Below are 23,044 nucleotides of genomic sequence, written 5' to 3' on the forward strand. Positions count from 1 at the left end.
GATACAACCACTGCTCAAGTAGTTTTTGGATATTAGAGAGAAGAGGTTTGATGGCGCAAGCGCAAGGAACGATGCTTTTGATACCATATGATCCAATTAGAATTTGGATCAGAACGAGAGAGAAGAATTAAAAGAAAAACAATAACATCTTATTAATCATTGATGACGTGAGAATCTCAAGAGGAATTTCCTCGCACATCTCGTTGTAGCTTTGGCAATATATGCCAACTCAGCTCATTCTATTATAACAAAATGCATAATAGAAAATAAGTAAATAAAAGCAAAGAAAATAACGGTAATCTTGACAAACATAAACGACTTGCAGTCTCGAGCCAACGACATCATTCCATTTAACTCGTGACATTTTTCTACTGTCGTTTGTTAGACAAAAAAGAAAAATTCACCATTTTATTGGTGTCTGTTACTTTTTATTTTGGAAAATGCATAACAATAAATTTTAATAAAATAAAGCAAAATAAGCTTTAAAATTTTAACTGAGTTTTTTTTTTCATTTACTGTTTTATAATACTAGTAAAAGTGGAAATGCAAGAGGAAATCATAGGTTGGGCTTATGGTAGACATTGTTGGGAGCTAAAGTTGTTTTTGCCTTAAATAATTAGAATAAGGTTGAATTTTGAACCTAGAATTTTTTTGAAAAAGATCAATTTATTTTATAACTATTTTTATTTACATCAGCCTAAAATTTTACCTTTTTAACTTAATTTCTCGCTTAATTGAGAAATAAGAGCCATTTTTCTTTTAATAAATAAAAAATAATTTAATAATTATTACAGATAACTGAAAATTCTAACCAATAAAAATCTCAATAAACCTAAAAGAAGTATAAAGGTCCAGCAGAAATTACTTGTTTTGCGAGACCCCGTTATAAGTTCTATCCATATACATTATGATCGTTAACTCATACTAGATTCAGTTGTTTTTTATTTGAAGCGGAAGACTAGCCCAAATGAATTTGACTTTCTTTTTATTGTTTATTTCTGAAGTAACTTTCATCAACTCAGATTATTCTGGTGCGATTTTTTAGGAAGAATTCATCGAGTTCGTTAGATTAAATAAAAGAGAGCTCGGCTACCCTATAAGATCCTTTATCTGCACATAAATAAAAATATCAGCTTTGCTTTGCATTTTTTTCAAGCATCCGCCACAATTTCAATTTGAAAATTTTTAGGAAGAATTCATCGAGTTCGTTAGATTAAACAAAAGAGAGCTCAGCCCCCCTATAACATCCTTTATCTGCACATAAATAAAAATATCAGCTTTGCTTTGCATTTTTTTTTCAGGTATCCGCCACAATTTCAATTTATTTTCAAATGGTCTATTTACTTATATATCATATTTACGCTTGCATGAGATCCCTTTCATTTTCTATTCTATAATTTAAGAAAAATTTAAATATTTAATTAAAATATATTTTATTATATTTTAATATAGTATTTTTAAATTAAAAAAATTAATTTAATTTAACAATCTCCTAATAGAGAGAAACTCACTTTTCAAAAAATAAATTAAATCGAGTTAAAAGAATAAGATTTTAGATTAAATTGTAATGAAGGATCGAGTTAAAAATAACCACGTGGCAAAGGATGAAAAGGGAACTTCTCGAGGACTTTGATATGTCTTTGTAATTTCTTTTTGAGTGACCGAGAGTCTAATGAAGGCTTTGATACTAATGGGTCCGACTTTAAGGACTGTAGCGCCGATTACGGTAGCGAGTTTGAGTTCGAGCATCCGAACGACAACGATGACATCGGCAACTGGAACTGCAACAACTGTGATACCATTGGCGGCAGCGACAACGATGCAAACGATTCTTATTGCTCTTGTTGTGGAGGAGCTTGGTTATTCCACCACAAAGAAGCCAACAATGCTAGCAATGAGACAGAGATCGAGAATTGAAGGCAATGATAAGCAAAAATAGGATATTCAGCCGCTGCGTGAACCGTCGGAAAGGCAGCAAGGGTGAGGGACGGCTCTTGGATTGTTTCAGCTAGTCATGATGCCCACTGAAGATAGCTTGTTTCCCATTCATCACAGCTATTCCTACCTGAGAAAATTGGAAACCCAGATTATGGTTAGCATGCATCATTAATCAATTTCTTGTTTCAGGTCAATTGAATAGTTTGTTCTGCTCTATTGATTCAATTTGTCTCTAACTTCTTTGAACTTTAATGGATTAGACAATTTAATTAGAAAACATTTACAAAATTCCAATCTTTGTTAGACGTCTCTCTTAAGCATTCAAACGGCAGCGGTGATGTCGGCGACTGGGACAACGGTTGTGACACCATCATTGGGCTTTGCTGTTGTTGTGGAGGAGCTAGGCTCATCCACCGGGGAGAAACCAGCGGCACCAATGGTGGAAGAAACCAGGGTGCAAACCAACGGTTGTTGTTGTGGCTACCGGGAAAGGCAACAAGAGAGAGAGAGGAGCATGTGTTGTTCATAAGAGTTCCTTTTTAATAAGAAAATGGTGTTGTTCAATAACAAAAACGGTGTAGTTTTGTTTCAAACATTGGTATTTCTTTTAATTAAAAACTGCGTCGTTTTGCTCATTAACAAGAGAATCCAAATCAGAGTCCTAGCTGGAAAATATTAAATATCACTGGCGCAAATCAGAGTGAATCAATACATGCTCTACTACCTCTGTGGGAAAAGATGAAATAAAATAAAAAATAAAAGCAAAAAGTAAAAAATATTATTAAAAATGTCTTTTTATTTTTTTTAGTTCAATTGAGTCCATTAACTTTTATAAAATGTATAATTAAATTTTATTTTTTTGACTAATTAAATTCATTAATTTTATAAAAGATCCAAATTAATTTCTAATGTTAACAACGTCTAAAATATCATTAAATGTAAGAATTCTATTATTTTAAGAGCGAGAATAACTCTTACAATCATATAACCTTTTTTTAAGATTAGTTTCTCTTCATGAAGTGTATATTTTTGTGATTTTATTATAAAAATATATTGGAAGTGATATGATGTAATTTAATCCAAGAATTTGTATTCACCTTCTATTTACAAATGAATGTGATGAAAAAAGTGAAAATATTGCTACCATTTTAGATGAGGAAAGAAATCATTACTTTTTTTTATTAATTAAGATTTATAAATATTAATTGTGCAAAAAAAAAAGTGACTTTCTCTCCCTCGCGTGATATAAGCGTGATTTTAAGATATTCAGAACAATTATTATTTGTATTTTTAAAATAATAAAATTCTTACACTTAACAACAATTTTAGATCCCGTTAGTATTATGGGTTAATTAGATATTTCATAAAAGTTAATGACTTTAATTAAATCAAAAAATAGAATGAGAATTTAATTGTATATGTTTTAAAAATTAATGAATTTAATTCAGCTAAGAAAAAGATGAAAATTTAATTGTACTTTTCTAATAAATTCAATTACATTTTTATCCCTTTTGCCAAAAAGAAATGGAGAGAGGTTAAGTAAAACTCAATTGAGGAGTGAGGACCAAATGAACCAAAAACAGGTGGGTTTTGCCTAAATTGAACCTCACTCTTAAATAATTTAATTTAAAAAGATATTATCATTAATTAATTATAATTATTATTTTTTCTACCAGATTACTCCTCCAGTCCCACCGTGTGTTCTTTGGCAGTGGCAATTGTCAGTGTTTCTTTCATTTATTTGTTTCCATAAGGTTTTGATCAAACAAAAATGGAGAGGCTCAAGTCTGTCATACCTGACAGTATTAAACAGATAATTGCAGATAGCAATCCTGATGTACTTCCATCAACATCTTCTTCACTTCTTCACTTCCTCATGAACTTGTCACAGTTTCACCAGGTAAAGATCACCTCCTCCTTCTCTCTGCGGCACTTTTACAGCCCATGGCTTTCAAATTTTGTTTTCTTTAATTATTATTTTATTCTTTTTATTTTTATTGCATACTCTTAGATGATTAGAGATTTGGTAGACCCAGAGGCTGCTCTTTGTGCTAAGAACAAGGATGCAGCTATGGAATTGAAGCTAAAGGCCAACAAATGCTATAAGAGTGGCGACCATGCGACGGCTTTGGCTTGCTATTCCCAGGTACCTATTATGCTCCGCCACCATTCTGTTTTCTCTTCCGCCGTACCACTTTTATTTGATTTTTTTTTTTTCTATTGAATATGGCCATTACTTCTTGAGCTGAAGAAGAGGATGGTAACTTTTAGGTAGTGGGTCGATTCTTATTTTTCTATCCATTCTTTTTAACATTTTTAACTTTCATTTTTTTCCTCATAGGGTGAAACCTTTGCCTCCTTTTTGCACTCAGTTTGCTTCTCACTTTTTTATACACTTTCCTTTATCTAATCCCATCAAACAGGCATTGCGCATTGCTCCGGTAGATGCTTTTGAAATGGATAAAAATCTGGTTGCAACATTATATCTGAACCGGGCTTCTCTATTCCATGTGAGTCTTTGTTCTTTTTTTTTTTTTTTTTTCATATTGCAAATGTTGATTACTCCTCTAATATCTAGTGCTGCACAGCTCATGCAGCAAATAGAATATACTGGAACCAGGTCAGCTTGGTGTAACATTTTAGGTGTATACAACTCCTCCCAATGTGTATAAGTTCCAGTTTAGTGGGGTCAGTTATATGGGTAATTTTCTCCATGTAATTTCCAATATTCAATAAAAGAAAGAGAGTGCTGAAAGATTGATGAGGAGGATGAGATTAGTGGAGAAAAATGATTCGTATCATACAGCATACACTTAATGTTGGCATTGTAATGGCACTTGAGAATACGTCTTTTGGATCTAGGTAACAACTAGAGTAATTATTCTTGTAGAACATGGAAAACAGAGAAGCTGAAGTAGAGCCTATGAAACAAGTAACAAATACAAAAATATGACCAGAGTGTAGGATGAAAAGGATATATAGATTACTTATAGTGGGCACATGTTAATTCGGAATTTCTAATTGCAATTGGATTTTAGTAATAAACCAAACTTATCTCTTGTAAAGAAAGCTTCAAATTGTTATAAAGTGTGTACGTATTCTACAGTTGTAATGCTCTATGCAGCAGTGGTGATTGATTCTGTGTGTTCAGTGCACATGGTAGAAAGATGTCTCACCCAATGATAACTAAAACACAGAATATGTATGACACTGATAGAAATGCTAACTGTGAAGCAGGGCCATGCTCTCACCTAAAACTTCTTAACAGAATACATACTGTTATCAAAAGGAGATGAGAATTCTAATAGTTGAATCTTAAGTCGACCTGATCTATACAACTCATTTGAACTATTTTAACTTGGTTACTGAGATATTCATTTTAGAACAGAAATTAATGTGTCTGCAAATTAATATATTTTCTTATTGTTGCACTATATTAACATACTGAAGCAATTTAGATTTCTATTTGCCCATTGTTTATGTGTTACCACAGAAAATAGGGCTTCTACTGGAGTGTGTAAGAGATTGCAATCGTGCACTGCAAATTTCTCCAACCTATGCAAAGGTCAGTATGCCTATACTGTAGCTCCATCATTCTATTTCTTTTGATGATGTTAAAGAGAAGGATGGCATTCATATCAATTGATTATAAAGCTAAATATTAGCAATTGTTTGAATTCCATTTCTGAATAAAAATTCCTTTGGTACGGGCTTATCTTAAAAGTGGAAACACTTAAAAACTACTTTTCATGTGCTTAAGTGTTTAGCTTCAATCTATAAAATCTCTGGTCTCGAAGTTGACCTTTAGCAAGAGATGTGTTCATTTTATAATTACCATGACCACTGAAAATAAAGAAAGTAGGAGAAAGAGAGCTTTTACTTTATTGAAGAGGGGGTAAAAAAGAACCAGCAGAGAAACCATCGCAAATTATTGGAAGACTAATACTCTGTGTGCTTGATCTTAAGTATTTTACCGTCACATAGCTTTCATGTGTCCCTATCAATATATACTTTTGAGAACACATTGGAGTGAGCTAGATGAAAATCATATGAGGCTTATGATTCTATTCAAGGGTAAAACCAATTTTTGTTGAGAAAGAAGAGGACAAAAAGAAAATTTTCTGCTTTTTCCTTGGACAATCAGGTAATCGCCAATTTGAAGGAGTTCTCGACTTATTATTACATTATGAATTAGTTTTGGTATGCTCCAATGTAATACCTCTAATGATATGATTCCATTGCTAGTGTAATGTTGATATTAGGGTAGATCATGATCAACTTGAATAGACATGGACTTCTGTTTCTTGGATAATTCTGGGCATGCTTTAGTGAAAAATCTGTAATTTTCCTTTGTTTCAATGGTTGAGGCTACATTAGTTATGCAGGTTGCACATCCATTTATTTATTTAGACATTGTAAAGAGTATTTTCTATTGTAATTATAATGTCTGGATACTATAGTTCTTTTGTCATTCTAAAAGATGACTTATTTAATGTTGCAGGCGTGGTACAGGAGGGGCAAGGCAAATGCTGGTTTAGGAAACTATGAATATGCAGTTTGTGACTTAAATGTTGCGAAAAATGTGGAGTTGTCATTTAGTGGAAAGAAACAAATAGAAAATGAACTGAAGATAATTGCAGGCCAATGTGCAGGCTCAGCCAGTAGATCATTTAACCATATTGATAATAGCTTGGGGAGCTTCAGTAAGTTTTTGCAACCTTCTTTTCACCATTCACCTATTTTTATTGTATATCTTTCACTCTTTATCAATTTCCATTATCTGTACTTTCATCCATTGACTTCAGATATCTTATCATTTGTCCCAAAATTGACATTATGCTGTTCAGTGCTATTACTTTTCTTCTTCTATCTATTTTCTTTTTCCTTAAAAAAAAAAAAGAGAACTATTCTTAGTTATAATTATTTTTTCTTAAAAAAGAAAAAATATAGCAATTAGTAATTTTTTTGTAGTCTCTTTATGGGTCCATTTGGCAGGCTCAAAATGGACTACATTTAATCTCTAACCCCAAAAGTGGTGAAGAAAACTTCTGTCCTCTTTTTCTTCCTCTTTAATTTGTTTTACTTTTGAGGTGAATAGGGATTTGATTATGAATTTTTTATCTGTCTTTTGATAGCATTTTTAAGTTGTAATCTTGATATTATATGCATAGAGATCTTTAGGGCATTGTTTGGGCATTTTTAAGTCGTAAGCTTGAAAGGAAATGTGTATAGATCTTTCATGCCAGATGACACACTCAGAATACAAGCTGTTACGTGTAACCACTCCAGACAAAGGAAGAGGCATGGCCTCAGGATGTGATATTCCTCAAGCTTCGTTGGTGCATGTGGAAAAACCTTATGCGCTGGTACAAAATGAATACATCTTGTTGATGATGTTATTGTTTTTTTCTAAATTTTTTTTTATATGAACTTTTCCCCTATGCTGTGCTTAATAAAATCCCTTCCATTCCTTGTATCTGTCAACAAGCTAGGATCAAAATCGCCCCTTACAATAAGAACCATCTATTTCTCTATCTACTTTTCAATCTCAAGCAGTGCTGCTTTGCACTGCAGGTTATCCTTCTCAACTCTAAATTTTCAATGGCCACTTCTGTAGCATAGCTTTGTTCACAATATTCAGCTACCCTTATCCTAATCCCTCTCCTCTCCATCCAAACCTATCAATTTCTTGAGTATGCACCAACTAATGCATTAAACTCCTTTCAAATCCCATTCAACAAATATGTTTTGTGGATAGCTGTTGTAGTTTTCTCCGGTAGAGTATGGAAAAAGTGAAAAACTATTTTATTTAAAAAGTTCATTTCTGTAGCCTTGTGGCAAGTTTGTGATAATTCCATAACAGATATCTCTGTTGAGCATTTCTTGAAAACTGTATATATATATATATATAATTTCTTTTCCTGCTAATGCTAACTTGCACAAGTACTGTTTTTCCAAATGTATTAATAAATAACGTGCATTGCTCTGATAAGAAGGATGAATTTTGTTTGGTCTTTCTTTTGAAGATTGTTTTGAAGAATTGCCGAGACACACACTGTCATTACTGCTTGAAGGAACTACCAGCAGATACAGTCCCCTGTCTATCATGTTCAGTTCCACTGTACTGCTCCCAGCTTTGCCAAGTACATGCAGGAGGAAAAACAATGAGCTATTGCAATACTAAAGATGGAATTGATGAAAGTCTTCCTGACGATGTCAAAGAGCATATTACAGAGGTCGCTCTACATAGTCCTTCTGATCCAGATGCTGAGAGCTTTCCTGAACATAAACATGAATGCCTAGGTGTGAACTGGCCTACAGTATTGCCAACTGATATAGTTTTGGCTGGTCGATTACTAGCAAAATCTATATCTGAAATAGGTTCTATGGAGGGAACACTGGTATTTTTCAGAATGTATATTGTATATTTCCATTCCATTGGTTATGACAGCTGTTCATGCAAACAATTTGACTTCCCAGTCCATTTCCTTGTAGGATCTTTCTCACAGTTATTCACAAATTAATCCAGAAGGCAAATTGGAATTGCATATATTTGCTATTGTACTGTTATGCTGTCTTCAACATTCTTTTGGCTTTGAACTTCCAATAAATGGAGTCTCGTTATCACAGGTTCTCTCTCTCCCTCTCCCTCTCTGTCTCTCTCTCTCAATTTTTTTTTAGTCCAAACCAAATTCTTTCATATTTGGAAAATATTTTCATCTGAATCCAAGAAGGAACTAACTGAAACTTAACCAAGAAATCAGTTTTCTCATTAAGCAATTTTCTGATTAGTTAATGACCTTTTCTATTCTATCCAGAATTAGTTTGCATGTAGGTGTGGAAACATTTGAGATTTAAATTAGGGTCATCAGAAAACAATGTAATTTCCAGAAAACCTCAAGACAATCAATTGCATAATAATAAGAGGATCTGTAAGATTTTGGTTTTTAATTCCAAATTAACACTGTTAATCTTTTGTCTTACAATGTGGTTGTTGTTAGGATTGAAAATTCTGTTTTTCCTGTGAATGCAGGCCATCATACTTGTATCTCAAGTCAGAGTGAATGCCATGGCTGTTGTCCGAATGAAATCTGTCGATGCTCATTGCCCATCAGACCATTTAGTGAAGTTATCCCATAGTGGAGATGCTTTAACAAGTAGTGTGGAGCAGGTTCTTGTTTATGCTTTGATTTTTTCGACTCTATTTATACACTTAATGCACCAACTAAGAATTCTTGTACATACCATTTGCATGGAAGTAATTTATACAGCTGAGACTGGAAAAGCTCATTCTTTTTTGCTTGACTGAATTGGTTGTAACCTTTTACAGGTCCCAGTGGGTCAAGCAATTTATACAGCTGGAAGTTTGTTCAACCATTCTTGCCAGCCAAATGTCCATGCATATTTCCTTTCCCGTACACTCTTTATTCGCACAACAGAACATTTAGCTACAGGCTGTCCTCTGGAGCTGTCCTATGGTCCTCAAGTACTTTTCTTTTATCCACATTTCTTAGGAGCTTATATATGTGTTTATGTATGATTATTTATTATTGATGATTTCCCTATGTCCTTTTAAATGTTTCAGCTTCGATCTTTAATGTGTTTTTATTTGTGCTGATAATGCAAGTAGTTCGATTGGTGAATGATCAGTTCTATTTTATAGGTTGGCCAAAGGGACTGTAAAGACCGCCTCAAATTTCTACAAGACAAGTATTCATTTAGATGTCACTGCAATGGCTGTTCGATAGTAAATCTATCTGACCTGGTCCAGAATGCTTTTCGATGTATCGATCTTAATTGTGTTGGGGTAGTCTTGGACAGGTCCGTGATTAATTCTGAGATAAAGAAACTCAAGAACTTTCCTAGAGCTCCAGAAAGACAGAGATTAGACCTTTGTTTGCAGGTATGTCTGTTGCTGCTCAATCCAATTTTGGTCTTAGCATCAGGCATGTCTTAAGCTGCATCCCAAATTTTAGATTTAATAACTACAGTCTCTCGTAAGAGGTATGGAAATACTAATACATTTGCTAGAGTTGTTAACTATCTAGAGCTATAAGTGCAGTTTTATTCGGAACTCAATAAATACTGGTTTCTGATTCTGTGTTTTGATCGCTGTTGTAATACCGTACAATTCATTTGATTTGGGACTTTTCTAAGCAATGAAGCAATGGTTTATGTATTAATTAATAGGTTGATGATTTAGCTCACCTTGCGCTTGAGCTAAGCAATGGCCCTCTGCATATTCAGCCTGGATGTTGTTTAAATTGTGGTTCTTATTGTGATCTGGAAGCTGTGCATGAAGGTATGAGGACAGCTTGGATTTATTTCAAAAGGTATGCTCTATTTTTCGTCATCTTTACCTTTTGTGGGGCTACAGTAAGTTCAAGCTTAATGGTATCATGCACAGAATAGACTGCACACATGTTGAAAATAACAATTCTAAACAGGTTGCAGGATGCAATAGTTGTAAAAAAAATTTCAACTACTGTTATTACAGATGCTTCAAGAGCTCTTGGTGCTTTAAGGTCAATATTGCATGCATACAACAAGCACATTGCAGAGGTACGTTTTTGAGTCAGTTTTTAGTCTCTGATTTTCCAAGGGGCAAATCTGATTCATGATTATATTATTACAATCTGCCAATTTCTTTGCTTTATTTTGTTTTATTCTATTTTTGAGGAGCATATGATTCTAAAGCGAGTTGGATGAAGGGTTCTGTAGCCAGCTCCTACTAGATAGGGATGAGTTTTTTTGTTTTTCTTTTTGGGTTGCGTTTGAGGGGATATTTGATCTATGGTTTTTGTTGGAGTATAAAGTGTCTAGTTAATTGGATATACAGTGGCAAATGTCGGAAAACATTGTACTTGCATTTCATGTACCCAGCAGAGAAGTCTTCAAGTATAACAAGTTACTAGTACCAACTGTTGCTACCAATGGGGTTATCATTTACACTTGCAGGCTGAAGACATTCTTGCACAAGCATTTTGTCTAGTAGAAGACTTTCAATCTGCAAGGGACCATTGTAGAGCATCAATCAAGGTAATTAATTGACACCACGGTGCTTTTGTCTTTGAACGTACATGAACGAAACTGTTTGTTTCTTTAATATTTCAATTTCCTTGGATGACTATCTAGTGGTTAATTTTTATTCTTTTTCTGTTTTCCTTTAGTTGCATGTGTCTCCCAAGAGATTATGAAAGAAATGAATAATTTGTACTGTATGTAAATTGGACTATGTAATAAGATTTGAAATCTTACTTGCATTATAACTTCATAGAGCAGTTTTTATGTAGTTCTGAACTGATTCTAAATTCATGTGCTTGCTGTTTTGATGCAACGTTCAGCTAATTGATATGAGTATTGGATAATTCAATGGTTCTCTGGAAAATGGCAGATACTTGAAATGCTTTATGGCCCAGATCATATTGTCATTGGATATGAATTGATCAAGCTTTCAACCATTCAGCTATCAATGGGAGACCTTTCTGCTGTGGACAGCATAAATCGGCTAGGTGCAATATTTGAGCGGTATTTTGGATCACACGCAGACTTCATCTTCCCATATCTGCAAACGCTAAGAGAGAAGCTTGCAAATTAGTTGGGGGAAAGGCTAACTATGGGGAGCAAGTTTTGGCCTTACTATAAATAATTCAATGCCTCAGTCTCTTCGTGATTGTCAACAGTATTTTATTTGTTGATGCATATTTGTTACCATTTTAGGCGAGTTCTGTTGAGGCTGCTGTCCCTGGAACAGAAGATATGTAATTATCAGAAAACCTTTTTCATGCTTTCACGCATGGTGGCTTTGCCGAGGGGAACAGCCCCGATTTGTCATGCTTTTACATGTGGAGGCTTTGCCGAGGGGAACGGTCCCGATTCCTCATGTATTCTTATGTAATTTTTTCAATATGTGGAAAATTCCAGTAGCTTATGAGTTATTAGTATGGTAATTAGGTCATTTTAGCCTAAAATTCTGTTATATACGTGGTTCATCATCACTAGTTGTTTTATGATTTTGAGTTGCCATTTACAAATGTTTGTGTATAAATATCATTGAACTTGTGTATTGGCATGCTAAAGATTAATGATCATTTTAGCCTAAAATTCTGTTATATACGTGGTTCATCATCACTAGTTGTTTTATGATTTTGAGTTGCCATTTACAAATGTTTGTGTATAAATATCATTGAACTTGTGTATTGGCATGCTAAAGATTAATGAGAACTGTGAATTTGTTTCTCTCATCATGTATTTGGATTGGTTAGATTTTGAGAAAGTTGAGACAACAAGTCTTATCTGAATCCAAAAATTTGATTTCCATTCGAACTTTAATTCAGATTTGAATTTTAATACAAAATTAAAGATCCGAATTTGAAATGACCTGAAATTGAAATCATCGATTGGATCTTAATTAACTTGAGACTGAAATGATCTGAGGCCGAAATTTAAAATGACCCAATTCAAAATCTAAAATGACTCTAAATATAATTTTTTTATTAAAATAAAAATATCATTTTAGTGACATTTAATTATCATAAATAATCAATTTTGATATGAATTTTAGTAATATATTTTATTTTCAATTAGAATTTTAGGAAATATCTTTTCTAATATCATCTTTAAACTTTTAATCTTTTAAAACTATTGCTTTATAAATTTTTAATCATTAAATAAAATAATAGCTTGAATTTATATATATAATATCAAAAAATAAAGACATTAAAAAGTAATCAAATAAAATAATTGAAGTTAAGAATTTTATAATTTAGTTTATTTTTATTTAAATTTTTCTTTAAAAAAAAAGAAAAGGTGAAATCATTTTATAATATATTTATGAAAAAAGAATATTTAAGACTAAAAATAAAATTACTTTGAGTAAAGAATTTAAATTAATAATTTTAAATAATTTTCTTATAAAATTCGAGAAATTTAATTGATAATGAAAAAATCAACTAAATAAAATTTTGACGTTGACATTATTTTAAATCTAATTTAATTTACAATACTTTCGTAGGTAAACTAAATAATTAAGTTAATTATTTTTAAAATTAATAAATTATATTTTTATTCTTTTCTTTAATTTTTGAAGAAAAGTTTAAGATAAACAAAAACGATAGTTGAACAAAGAGGCGGCTATACAGATACAAGGTAGGAGATGGTTCACCACAATATAAAAATTTGAATTTTAGATCTTCAATTAGAAAATTTTTAAATATATATAATTTTATTGGATAAAATCTATGAGATTAAAAAATAAAATTAGATAAATTAATCTTAAAATTTAATATGAAATTCAATCCAAAAATTTGAGGCAACCCGAATTATATTTTATCTAATGCAACTCGAACTGAACCCGTAATGATCCGAATTTGAAAAATAAGCAAAGTTAACCAACTAAAATACGACCAAACTCGAACCTGAAACTAGCAAAATCCAACATCATTCGAACCCGAAATTATCTGAATCCAAAAGAATTTGTACCCGAAATAGACAAATTCAAAATAATTCGAGACTCAAAATAATTTTATCCGAATTCAACTCAACCCGCCCGTTTATCATTTTTACAAAAGAGAAAACATTGAGCACTTTGGATCGTAATTGCTCTAACACCAAATGATACAAAAAAAAAAATCTTGTATCTATTTAGATAACAGAGAGAAAATATCGAAGAGAAAAAGATGAGAAACAAATCCGCTATTCTCATTAATCTTCGGTATTCCAAATAGATGCTTGATATTTATATACAAACAAATGTAAAATGACCATGCAAAATAATAGAATGGACCAATGATGACCCACGTGTGCAATAAAATTTTATAATAAACATGATAACTTAAGGCTACTAAAATTTTTCATATATCATTTTCGTTAACTAAGCAGGTATTACCACAGTTCGCAATAAGTAGTAAGGAGTTAAAATAAGTATCCTTTCCATAAGAAAATTCATATTAAGTACCGGCTGTAATTGTATTTCTACAATCTAATAAAATTAAATAATTATAATGAAATAAATAATTGACTAATAAAAAAAGAGAACTTAAAACTGAAACAACTCTTTTAAAAAAATCTAATAATTAAAAACTAGAACCTAAATTTGATTCACTATCTATTATTTAGATTACATGATTTTTTCACAATTCAATTCATTAACTCAATTAAGGATAAATCACTTAAATTACTTAAAGTCTCTTTCGAGTTTATCTAAGAATATCAAAGTTAATTACAACATATTTTCACGGTCGCATCAATTAACTAGGGTTCATTAAGTTTCTTAGCAATTTATTACTCCCCAAAGGATTCATCTACTTTCATGATTAAGGTTTCTGAGTTTTGCAGATCTATGAGCTCATAAATCATGTAACGCTTTTTGTCTATAATTTATCCAAAGACATGTATTTAATCAGGCCTAAAATCAAATACAAGAACAATTATAAGCAACTTATAACATTGACTGAAAATTAATTCCTTGAAAGGAAACAGAGATCCAAACAAGTAATAGACTAACTATGCAATTCCAAACTCTAAGAAGAGTTTAACCGCTCATAATTGCAGCATTACACAAAAACATAATTAAAGGAATCAAAGGAGAAGCAAAAATAATTAATTCAAACTCTTGAATCGATGCTCAAAATCCTCTTTGATCTTCTTTATATGTGTATTCAAAAGTGTCTCTCAATGATAAGAAATCTATAAAAAATACATTTTTACCCCTTTTTTATATTCCGACTCAAAGAAAACATATTTTAACCTAAATTACCGAGTTTCTTTTGAAAAGAAAACTCTCTCCTGCTCGACACGTCTTTCAGCACGACTATGTCACGTTCTTCACTTTACAGCACGACTTTACATACGACCATGTGTGATCCCATGCTGAGCTATCATAATTTTTTCAATTTGGGCAAAAATGGTCACGATTTCAAGCACGCCCATGTGACACCCGTGCGTCATACTCTTCAGAGATTCAAGATCGACATAGTTTTTAGCATGGCCATGTGTCAAGCCATGCTTCATGATTTTTCTTCCAGCATGCAAAATAGGTAGAAGCACGCCCATGTATAGTCATAACACATCTTGACCATTTAGGCTTTCTTTTTAATCTTTCCTACAAAAAGAAACTTATTAATATAAAAAAAAACTCCTAAATAAACTAAAAATATATATAAAACTAGAATAAAGGTAAATGCCTAATTAAACCTAAATTTTTTCCAATTAATGCATTAGTTATTCAAAACTCATTAAAATTCAACTCAATAGCGAGCATTAAGATAAAGATTGGTCAAAACTAAATATTAACTTATGAATGCCTCCCAAGTAAGCAAATGAGTAGTTAAATCAATTCTTATATCATGGACCCGAATTATGGAGTTATGTAGTCTAGTCTAGGTACACACGTGCATTAGACGTCGATACACTTTTTCTTAAATAATTTAGATTTATTAAATTTGTAGTAAATGTCATTGTCTTATTCATTAAACATGCACTGAATGTTTATTAAACATGAACTGAATATTCATTATTTAATTGTTAAATATTCATTGTTTATTAACTTAATTTTGTTGAAAAGATGTGCACCCCAATATAAATATTTCTAGCATAACTTTAGCTTGATGTTTTTTTTTCTTTGTCTAATTACCTTAAGGATAATTACGTTATGTCTATATTATATATGTTTGTATGAATAAATTAATGAATATGGTTTTCATTACTGATGAATATTCATTAACAAGCTAATAAATATTATATCTATGAATAATGATTGCTTATATCAATCATAAAAATATTTCAATATACATCATAAATATTGATGAACATTATATATGTAGATAATGAACATTATAGTACCAAATAATGAATATTAATGATAACTCGGTTAACTAGGGCGAGCTATCAATAAAGATCTTCAAAGGCTAACCTTAATCTTTGGAGTACCTGCAAGGAAAGGTTTGAAAGCGCCGGACGGTGTTGTCTGGCCACTCACTTTGATGATAAAGTCAGTAATTTTTATAAGAATGGCTAAAGTGTATAAGTGTGTAAGATTACACGTACCTGTAAGTTTGGTGCCCATATTTCTTATATAGACATTGAAGGTCTTCTAGTCTATTTAGGAGAGAAACTCCACTGTTAGATCATCTTAATCATATTAAGATTCGTACTCTTGTTTATCAGCTGAGTCTAGGTCGGGCCGAACTTTATGACTAGAGTCCTCTTAAAGCACGATCTCTTAGAGTCCCAATTATATTAGGGAGCAATCTCGGGTCAACCTCGACATTTTTGGGTGGGACAGACAAGCTTTATAGTTATGCAGTTATCATTAGTCCCCCCCTCTTTATCTGAGAGTATTTATGCTCGGTATTTTTTATTTTCTAGTGCTCGGTAATTCGTATATGGTAGCGAGCTCAGTGCTGTTAAAGCACTAGACCAACATATTGTGCTAAATTAGGAGGTAAGCTCGGCTATACTGTTTGAATTTCAAACATTCGTAATGTCTGATATGCCTCTGACATTTTGTTTGCCACGCCTTTCATAATGACAACCATCTATCATTTTGCTTTTTACTAAAGGACGGCTATATCCCTGGTTTCTAAAATATTCCATCATGACTTCGAGGGGTATTCTTATTATCTAGTATCACTATCAGTTTGGCATTTTTCCTTTCTAAAACACTTTCTGCCATTTTTGAATTTCCTTTTATCTTTCCTTTGTTTTCTTTCTTAACGTGTTTTTGAACAAGTTTTCTACCTCACAAGTCTTAATTATCACTAGTAAGTGCCTTTAATCCCTTTTGGTTCTTCTTCCTTCTTTTTACTATAGATTTTTGTGCATTTTCATTATTATGGATCCATCCCAACTTTCTTCTCTCTACCCAGAGTCTATGTCTGTTCAAGATACTCCTGACCATCGGCCTACCTCAAGAAGAGGTGGAGAGTCCTGACTCCTTCGAGGATGGTGAAAATGATCACCATCTTTACCCTTTCAAAATGGACTTGACCCGTTTTGATTATATCCAAAGTCAGTACAACATCACGACCTCTTATACTTTGAAATAGGTCCCAAAAGACTTTCTAGGAAACAACGTTCTTTAGGCCGATCATATAGTTTTATATGAAGAGCATCTTAAGGCCAGTCTGAGGCTTCCTTTAGATCCTTTCATTAAGTTGGTTATTCTTGGTATGTATGTGTCCATAGCCTAGCTACACCCGAATTCTATCTGCCTTCTTGTTGCTTTTAAGCAACTTTGTAAAAATTCCAATATAGTCCCGACTTCTTATTTTTTCTTTAGTTTTTATCTGGTTACTCGGGCTTCCGAGTATTCTTTCATATAATTGAGAGCCCGAGCTGGATCTAAGCTTTTAGATGGTTTTGCTTCCTCAGTTCATAACTAGCATGACCATTTTTTCTTAATCGCCCATAAAACAAATTTTATATTCTTACTGAGGAGATGGCATGCGCCTCCTTTTAAAAAGCCAACTAAACTTACCCTGCAGTCAGACCTTGTAAATAGGCGAACTTTAATTAATATTCGGAAGAAAGGGACTACATTCCCTATTACTCCCCTAATCAAGCAGTACCTTTCTGAGCTCGACACTACCGAATAATGAACTGAGCTAGGTGTTAGCACTTTAGGTATACCTACTCGGCATTTCTTGTTCGATATTTTTACTTTATCTTTGTCGTGTTATAGGCTTCTAATATGATTGTCTTATATCTTGCTTTTTACAGTGACCGATTTGAAGCAGTTAAAAAAGATCAAGCTAAACAAAGGCAAGAGACATGCTAGCTCATCTTCTGCTCCTCCAGCTCCTGCTTCGACTTCAGTTTCCAACGATATGCCCGTTGTCAATACAGCTTCTGCTGATCCAATCTTGGAACTTAGTTTTGGGGACCAGTCTCTAGTGTTACGCGCTCCTTCCCCTGCTCAGAATCTAAGGAAGCGTCCTCGTTTATAGACGAGGATGTCTGTGTGGAAGTCGGTACTCCCACCCCGGGCCATTGTCCTGATCCTCAGACTTATCTAGAAAAGAAGTACAAGGCAGGTCCAACAGTTCAAAACCCCATCCTTGGCAGAGGAGCTCGCCAATCTCCTTTCTTTGAAGGCTAATATTCGGGAGCTTAATAATATGCATCCTTCTGAATTTCATGCTTAACAGATGTCCCTTATCCTTCAGGTAACATAGTTTCTTGCCGATCTTTCTTTTTTGTTTTCAGGTTTGAATAATGATTCTTTTCTCGTAGGCTATAACTCTAGGAAATGCTCAGAGACATTATGAGAGGCAGCTGAGTGAGCAAGCTTTCCATGATCGGGTGAGAGCCAAGAATACCGAGCACATCCTCTAGAAGCAAGCTGAAGAGTTAGCTACTAAGGAGAGCAAATAGGAAGGCGAGCTTTAGGCGGCCAATGCTCAAGCACAAAATGCTACTACCTAGCTTAGCTCTATTGCAGCTAAGAAGAAGGACTTTAAGGAAGATCCAGGACCGTAGGTCAACTATGAGGCATTACAGGCGAAGTAAAGATCGGAGCCTGAGACAGAGGTACTAGCGGTCTTTGTCCCATCTCCTTCTACCAAGTAGCCGAAAGATTTTTGATTGGAGTTGGACGTTTCTAAGTGTAATTTCCAGAGAAGATTTTCTCTAGCATGAAGTTGTTGAAAACATTTCTCCTCCAAGGCTTGGAGGACGAGATGACAGGTCCAAGCGGACCTAAAGATGATTGACTGATCTGCAGAGGAAATTGGGATCCAGCCAAGGAATCGCTGGGTTCATCCGCAGTTCCTAGTGGACAAACATCTCCACTCTGACCTTGATCGATTGCCATTTAGCTTGGTTAGGTATGGAACCAAAGCTTTTGCACGAAATTTCCCACAGACGGTGCCCATTAATAACTCGATTGACTAGGGCAAGCTATCAACAAAGATCTTAAAAGGCTGATCTTAATCTCCGGAGTACCTACAGGAAAGGTTAGAAAGCACCAAATGGGTTGTCCAACCACTCGCTCCGATGATAAAGTCCGTAACTTGTGTAAGGGTGGCTAAAGTGTATAAGTGTGTAAGATTGCATGTACCTGTAAGTGTGGTACCCCCATTTTTAATATAAACGTTGAAGGTCTTCTAGTATATTTAAGAGAGAAACTCTACATTTATAGGTCGTTATAATCATATTAGGATTTGTACTCTTGTTTATCAGCAGAGTTCTAGGTCAAGTCGGACTCTATGATTAGAGTCCTCTTAAGACACGATCTCTTAGAATTCTAGTTATATTAGGAAGCAATTTCTGGTCAACCTCGCCATTCCCGGATGGAACAGACTGACTTTATAGTTACTAGGTTATCAATTAATATTAACATCGTTGAATAATAAATAAAACAACAAATATAAATATTAACCGTAATAAATATAGTTGACAGATAATGAATATTTAAATATAAAGAAGATTAATTATTATAGGATATTACATCTAATAAACATTATAAATATAAAATATTTTAGTACATGTAAATGAAGAAAAAATATTAATACGTATCTAGTCTAATAAAAAAATTTATTTAATAGACATTTCATTAAGTGTAAATTGACCGAAAATATTTAAATAAATTATATTTAGATACTAAAATAGCAAAGTACACCATTTATATAATTAATATCAATAATATATAAAAAAAAGTTACCAATTAATACTGCATAGAGGTTTGAGCCAACCTAGGCAATCGGTTCAGATTCGAAATCGGTTAAAGTTGAACAGGACAATAGATCTTAACTTATCCCTTCTCCTTATGGTTCCAAATCAGTTCATGAGCTGGAACTGTTAATTAGAGCTGGTTCAAGGTTTCATCAGGCTGGTTTTGGATCGCCAGGGTCTACTACCAACCATTAGTTCAATGAGTGGGGAAAGTAATTGAGATACAATGAATTTCAAATGCTATTAAGACAAGTGTAGTAAAACTGTGAAACTGAAACTCAATCAGTAAAAGGAAGATACATGATATTCAAACTCAACCAAGGATGATAAGAAAATTATGTGACATGGATATACTATTATCATATCAACTTGGTATTTTTGATATCTTGGATTGTTTGTAATGCTATTTTCAAAATCCTTGAGTAGAAGCAAGAAAATTGCAATACATGAAGCCACATTTCCTCTTTCAAAAACTTTCCAATAAGTGACCATATGACTAAAAAAGCTTGAGGAAAGGATTTGTTTGACAGAAAAGTTTTGTCTAGTTTTCGCCAATATTTACACGTATAAACAAAATCGATAGATGATTAACATAGATTTATAAATTTTAAATGAATAAGTACGTGTCAGTCATCCAATATCAAAATGTAAAACACTTATAATATGTATTACTCTTTTATTAATTATCGTATATGCACTAAATTTAGATAAGAATTATTTTTGTTTAACATACTATAGTATAAAACATTCATAATATGTTTCATTTTCTTATTATGGTATATATACCAAGTTTAAGTAAGAATTATCTTTCATTTGACGGGATTGTCGAGACAACTATTACAAAAAAGCAGGAGCCTAAGCATGTTTATCAGAGCAATCAAAAATTGTTTTGAAGGTCGAATTTTTATGATTTTATTAATTGAGGTTTCTCATATTACACTACTCTTAATTTTTAATATTATATTCAATCTCTCTTATAATTTTATAATAATATATTAAAACTCCATTCTATTATTTTTTTTATTAGTTTTCTGTTAAGTTAAAATAAAATGATAAAAATGCTTTTCAATAAAAGAAGTAGAGGTAATTATTATTTTTCTTCTTAGGTTTATTGTATTATACTAGTTAGTCTCTCAATTGTTTTCTATTATATTAAATTGTTCTATAATTTGTATGAATATATTAACTCTTCCTTCTATAAAAAAATTAGAAAATAAATATTTGGATGGAAAACCAACATGAATACCAAATGGTGAATTAATACATTATTACAAATTACAAAGAAAATTTACTGTAACAAAAAAAAGAAATCAAAGATTGGCGTAATAAGGCAGATTTTAGAAAATGTATTACTTCTTTATTTTTTTTATTTTAACCTATCAAATTGCATATTGAAGTTTTCAATTTAACTCAACAGAAAAATTATGGATAACTAATTAAAAACGGAAATTAGTGCATTATTAGTATAAAGGATATAATATAATAGTGAATTCTAGGTGAATTCTAAATTTAAAGATTTTATTTGATCGACTGATCAATGTAACTGGTAGTTAATAAATTAAATTATTTAAGTAATTTTTATTTTATAATACCTTTAATGACACAAGTTAATAAGAATAGCTCATAATAATAAATAATTTTATGATTAATTTTATTTAATTTAATTATATTTATTATTAAAAATATCTATAAATATTTAAGTCGAATTGAGATTAATTTTTACTAATAAAAATTTCTAACTTCAAATATTAGTACTATAATAAATATCATAATTATTTAATTAAATTAAGCATAATTTTAAGTAATAACTTTTATTATGAATTATAAGAAATTAATCATATAAAATTAACTTAAAATAAAAGTAAATCAACTGTTTGTGGATAAGAAAAGAACTTAAAATCAAACTGATAGAATTAGTAAGGGATTGGGATTAAACTAGTTAATAGAAATCAGGTTTAATATAACTATTGCATAAAAAACAGCTAAACACCCCCCAAAAGAAAGAAAAGAATTAGAAAAACTCCGATCCTAAAAGAAGACGACAGAGAAGATTCGCAGCGCAGCCATGACTCATGTACCCGAAGATATTGCCATCGACATACTCTTGAGGCTCCCTGTCAAGCCTCTACTGCGTTTCAAGTGTGTATCAAAAACATGGTATTCCCTGATCTCCGATCCTTGCTTCATTAAATCACATCTCCAATTATCCAATAACCACAAGAAATTTGTTGTCAACGGATCATCCCTGCGCGGGAACAGGACCAACCATGCACCATATTTCTATTCTGTTTCAGGAGAATCTGCACAAGTTAGTGTATTACCCTTAAGAGACCCTTTTTTGAACAAACACCTGATTTTGTGTTCTTGTGATGGCTTGTTACTGCTAACCACTAATTATGGATCAAGAAGGAACCATCTGATCTTACGGAACCCTTCAACTAGAGAGTCTCGCCAGTTGCCTATGGGCGGCCATCGTTCTCCACCAGCGCGCACCACTCATTATCAGTTATGTTATGTTTCATCCACCGATGACTACAAGGTGATACAACATGAATTTCATCCGTTGCGGAGAGATTTCAGAGTCCTTTCTCTGAAATCAAACTGTTGGCGAAAGGTTAAAGGTTTTAACTACGACTTGAGATTAAGGAGTTGCATAAACCTGAATGGAGCTCTGCACTGGCTGCTACCTGCTATATCAGATCGCAAGATTGTCAGCTTTTCCTTGGCAGAAGAGACGTTCATGGAGATGGGTCTTCCCAGGTTTGATATTTCTGCAGGCGATGTGGTTGTGATGAACTTGGGTGTCTTGCAAGGCTGCCTTTGTCTGTCTCAGACAGTAGTGACCCCGACCAGAGGTTACAAACCTCGTCCTGCACATCTTCCTTGGAATTGGCTTTCGCATGAAGTCGAAGCTGCTTCTGTGAATGTTTGGTCAATGAAAGAATATGGGGACACAACCTCTTGGACCAAACTCATAGCCATTCCCCAGGTACCTCTGAGGGATTGTAAGGCAATTTCACCAGATTCGCCCTTTCCTTTTCTGGAGGAAGCTGTTTTTACCATGGATCAAAGGCTTCAAAATTCTATATTGGTTCCATATGATTTGGAGGAAAATGAGTTTGAGACTGCTGGCCGGCAGATGTATCAGTTGCAGGCAGAACTTGCATTTGTGGAGAGTTTGGTTTCACCAAATTGTTAATTAGGTCAGCTGATGTCTAGAGTTCGAGGGACAATCTTTATTTAATTTAAATTAATTTAATTTTATTCTATTTATGACTTTGATGTTTGCCAAATTATTATGCTTTTCAGGCATTGTTATCAAGCTCATAAGATTACAGCATATGCATGTTTTAATTGCTAGTATCAATCGTAACTTTCTATAATGAAATATTACACCCGTCACTTGTCAACGTAAAATTAATTTTGCCCGTAA

At 32.8% G+C, this 23,044-nt stretch overlaps 2 protein-coding genes and 2 long non-coding RNA genes across 9 annotated transcripts; 3 read left to right on the forward strand and 1 right to left on the reverse strand.

The window, feature by feature from the left end:
* Nucleotides 1-1,536: 1,536 nt before the first annotated feature.
* On the reverse strand, nt 1,537-2,363 carry LOC125369138. The gene is made up of 2 exons (XR_007214685.1): nt 2,223-2,363; nt 1,537-2,065 (listed from the first exon to the last, which is right to left on the reverse strand). It is a non-coding gene; the product is annotated as an uncharacterized LOC125369138 (long non-coding RNA).
* Nucleotides 1,979-2,537, forward strand: LOC125369139. The gene is made up of 2 exons (XR_007214686.1): nt 1,979-2,092; nt 2,243-2,537. It is a non-coding gene; the product is annotated as an uncharacterized LOC125369139 (long non-coding RNA).
* A 1,073-nt stretch (nt 2,538-3,610) lies between these two features.
* Nucleotides 3,611-12,050, forward strand: LOC8286055 (SET and MYND domain-containing protein 4). Of its 6 annotated transcripts, none has more exons than XM_002526349.4 (15): nt 3,611-3,838; nt 3,950-4,084; nt 4,362-4,448; nt 5,432-5,503; nt 6,440-6,641; nt 7,171-7,304; nt 7,965-8,339; nt 8,434-8,568; nt 8,972-9,109; nt 9,269-9,424; nt 9,602-9,841; nt 10,129-10,271; nt 10,386-10,500; nt 10,897-10,977; nt 11,333-12,050. In XM_002526349.4, the coding sequence occupies exons 1-15, from the start codon at nt 3,710-3,712 to the stop codon at nt 11,534-11,536; spliced, it is 2,346 nt and encodes a 781-aa protein (XP_002526395.1). In that variant the 5' UTR covers nt 3,611-3,709; the 3' UTR covers nt 11,537-12,050. The 6 variants fall into 6 exon arrangements, 3 of the variants coding, with proteins under 3 accessions (XP_002526395.1, XP_015579190.1, XP_015579191.1); XR_001535739.3 differs by having other exon boundaries at nt 3,615-3,838; nt 10,436-10,500; nt 11,283-11,449; XR_001535740.3 differs by having other exon boundaries at nt 3,615-3,838; nt 10,436-10,500; nt 11,333-11,449.
* A 9,580-nt stretch (nt 12,051-21,630) lies between these two features.
* LOC125369221 (F-box protein CPR1-like) lies at nt 21,631-22,832 on the forward strand. The gene has a single exon (XM_048371168.1). It carries the CDS (start codon nt 21,677-21,679, stop codon nt 22,808-22,810), a length of 1,134 nt encoding a protein of 377 aa, XP_048227125.1. The 5' UTR covers nt 21,631-21,676; the 3' UTR covers nt 22,811-22,832.
* The last annotated feature ends 212 nt before the right edge of the window (nt 22,833-23,044 follow it).

This window comes from Ricinus communis, chromosome 2 (genome assembly GCF_019578655.1).
Source record: "Ricinus communis isolate WT05 ecotype wild-type chromosome 2, ASM1957865v1, whole genome shotgun sequence".
Classification (NCBI taxonomy): domain Eukaryota; kingdom Viridiplantae; phylum Streptophyta; class Magnoliopsida; order Malpighiales; family Euphorbiaceae; genus Ricinus; species Ricinus communis.

Bases quoted from the DNA above. Each gene is read 5' to 3' on its own strand.
- LOC125369221 (XM_048371168.1), top strand. From the start codon at position 21,677: ATGACTCATGTACCCGAAGATATTGCCATCGACATACTCTTGAGGCTC.
- LOC8286055 (XM_002526349.4), top strand. From the start codon at position 3,710: ATGGAGAGGCTCAAGTCTGTCATACCTGACAGTATTAAACAGATAATT. The intron at 5,504-6,439 runs GTCAGTATGCCT...TTAATGTTGCAG, and splicing joins TTTCTCCAACCTATGCAAAG to GCGTGGTACAGGAGGGGCAA. The intron at 10,272-10,385 runs GTATGCTCTATT...AATTCTAAACAG, and splicing joins GCTTGGATTTATTTCAAAAG to GTTGCAGGATGCAATAGTTG.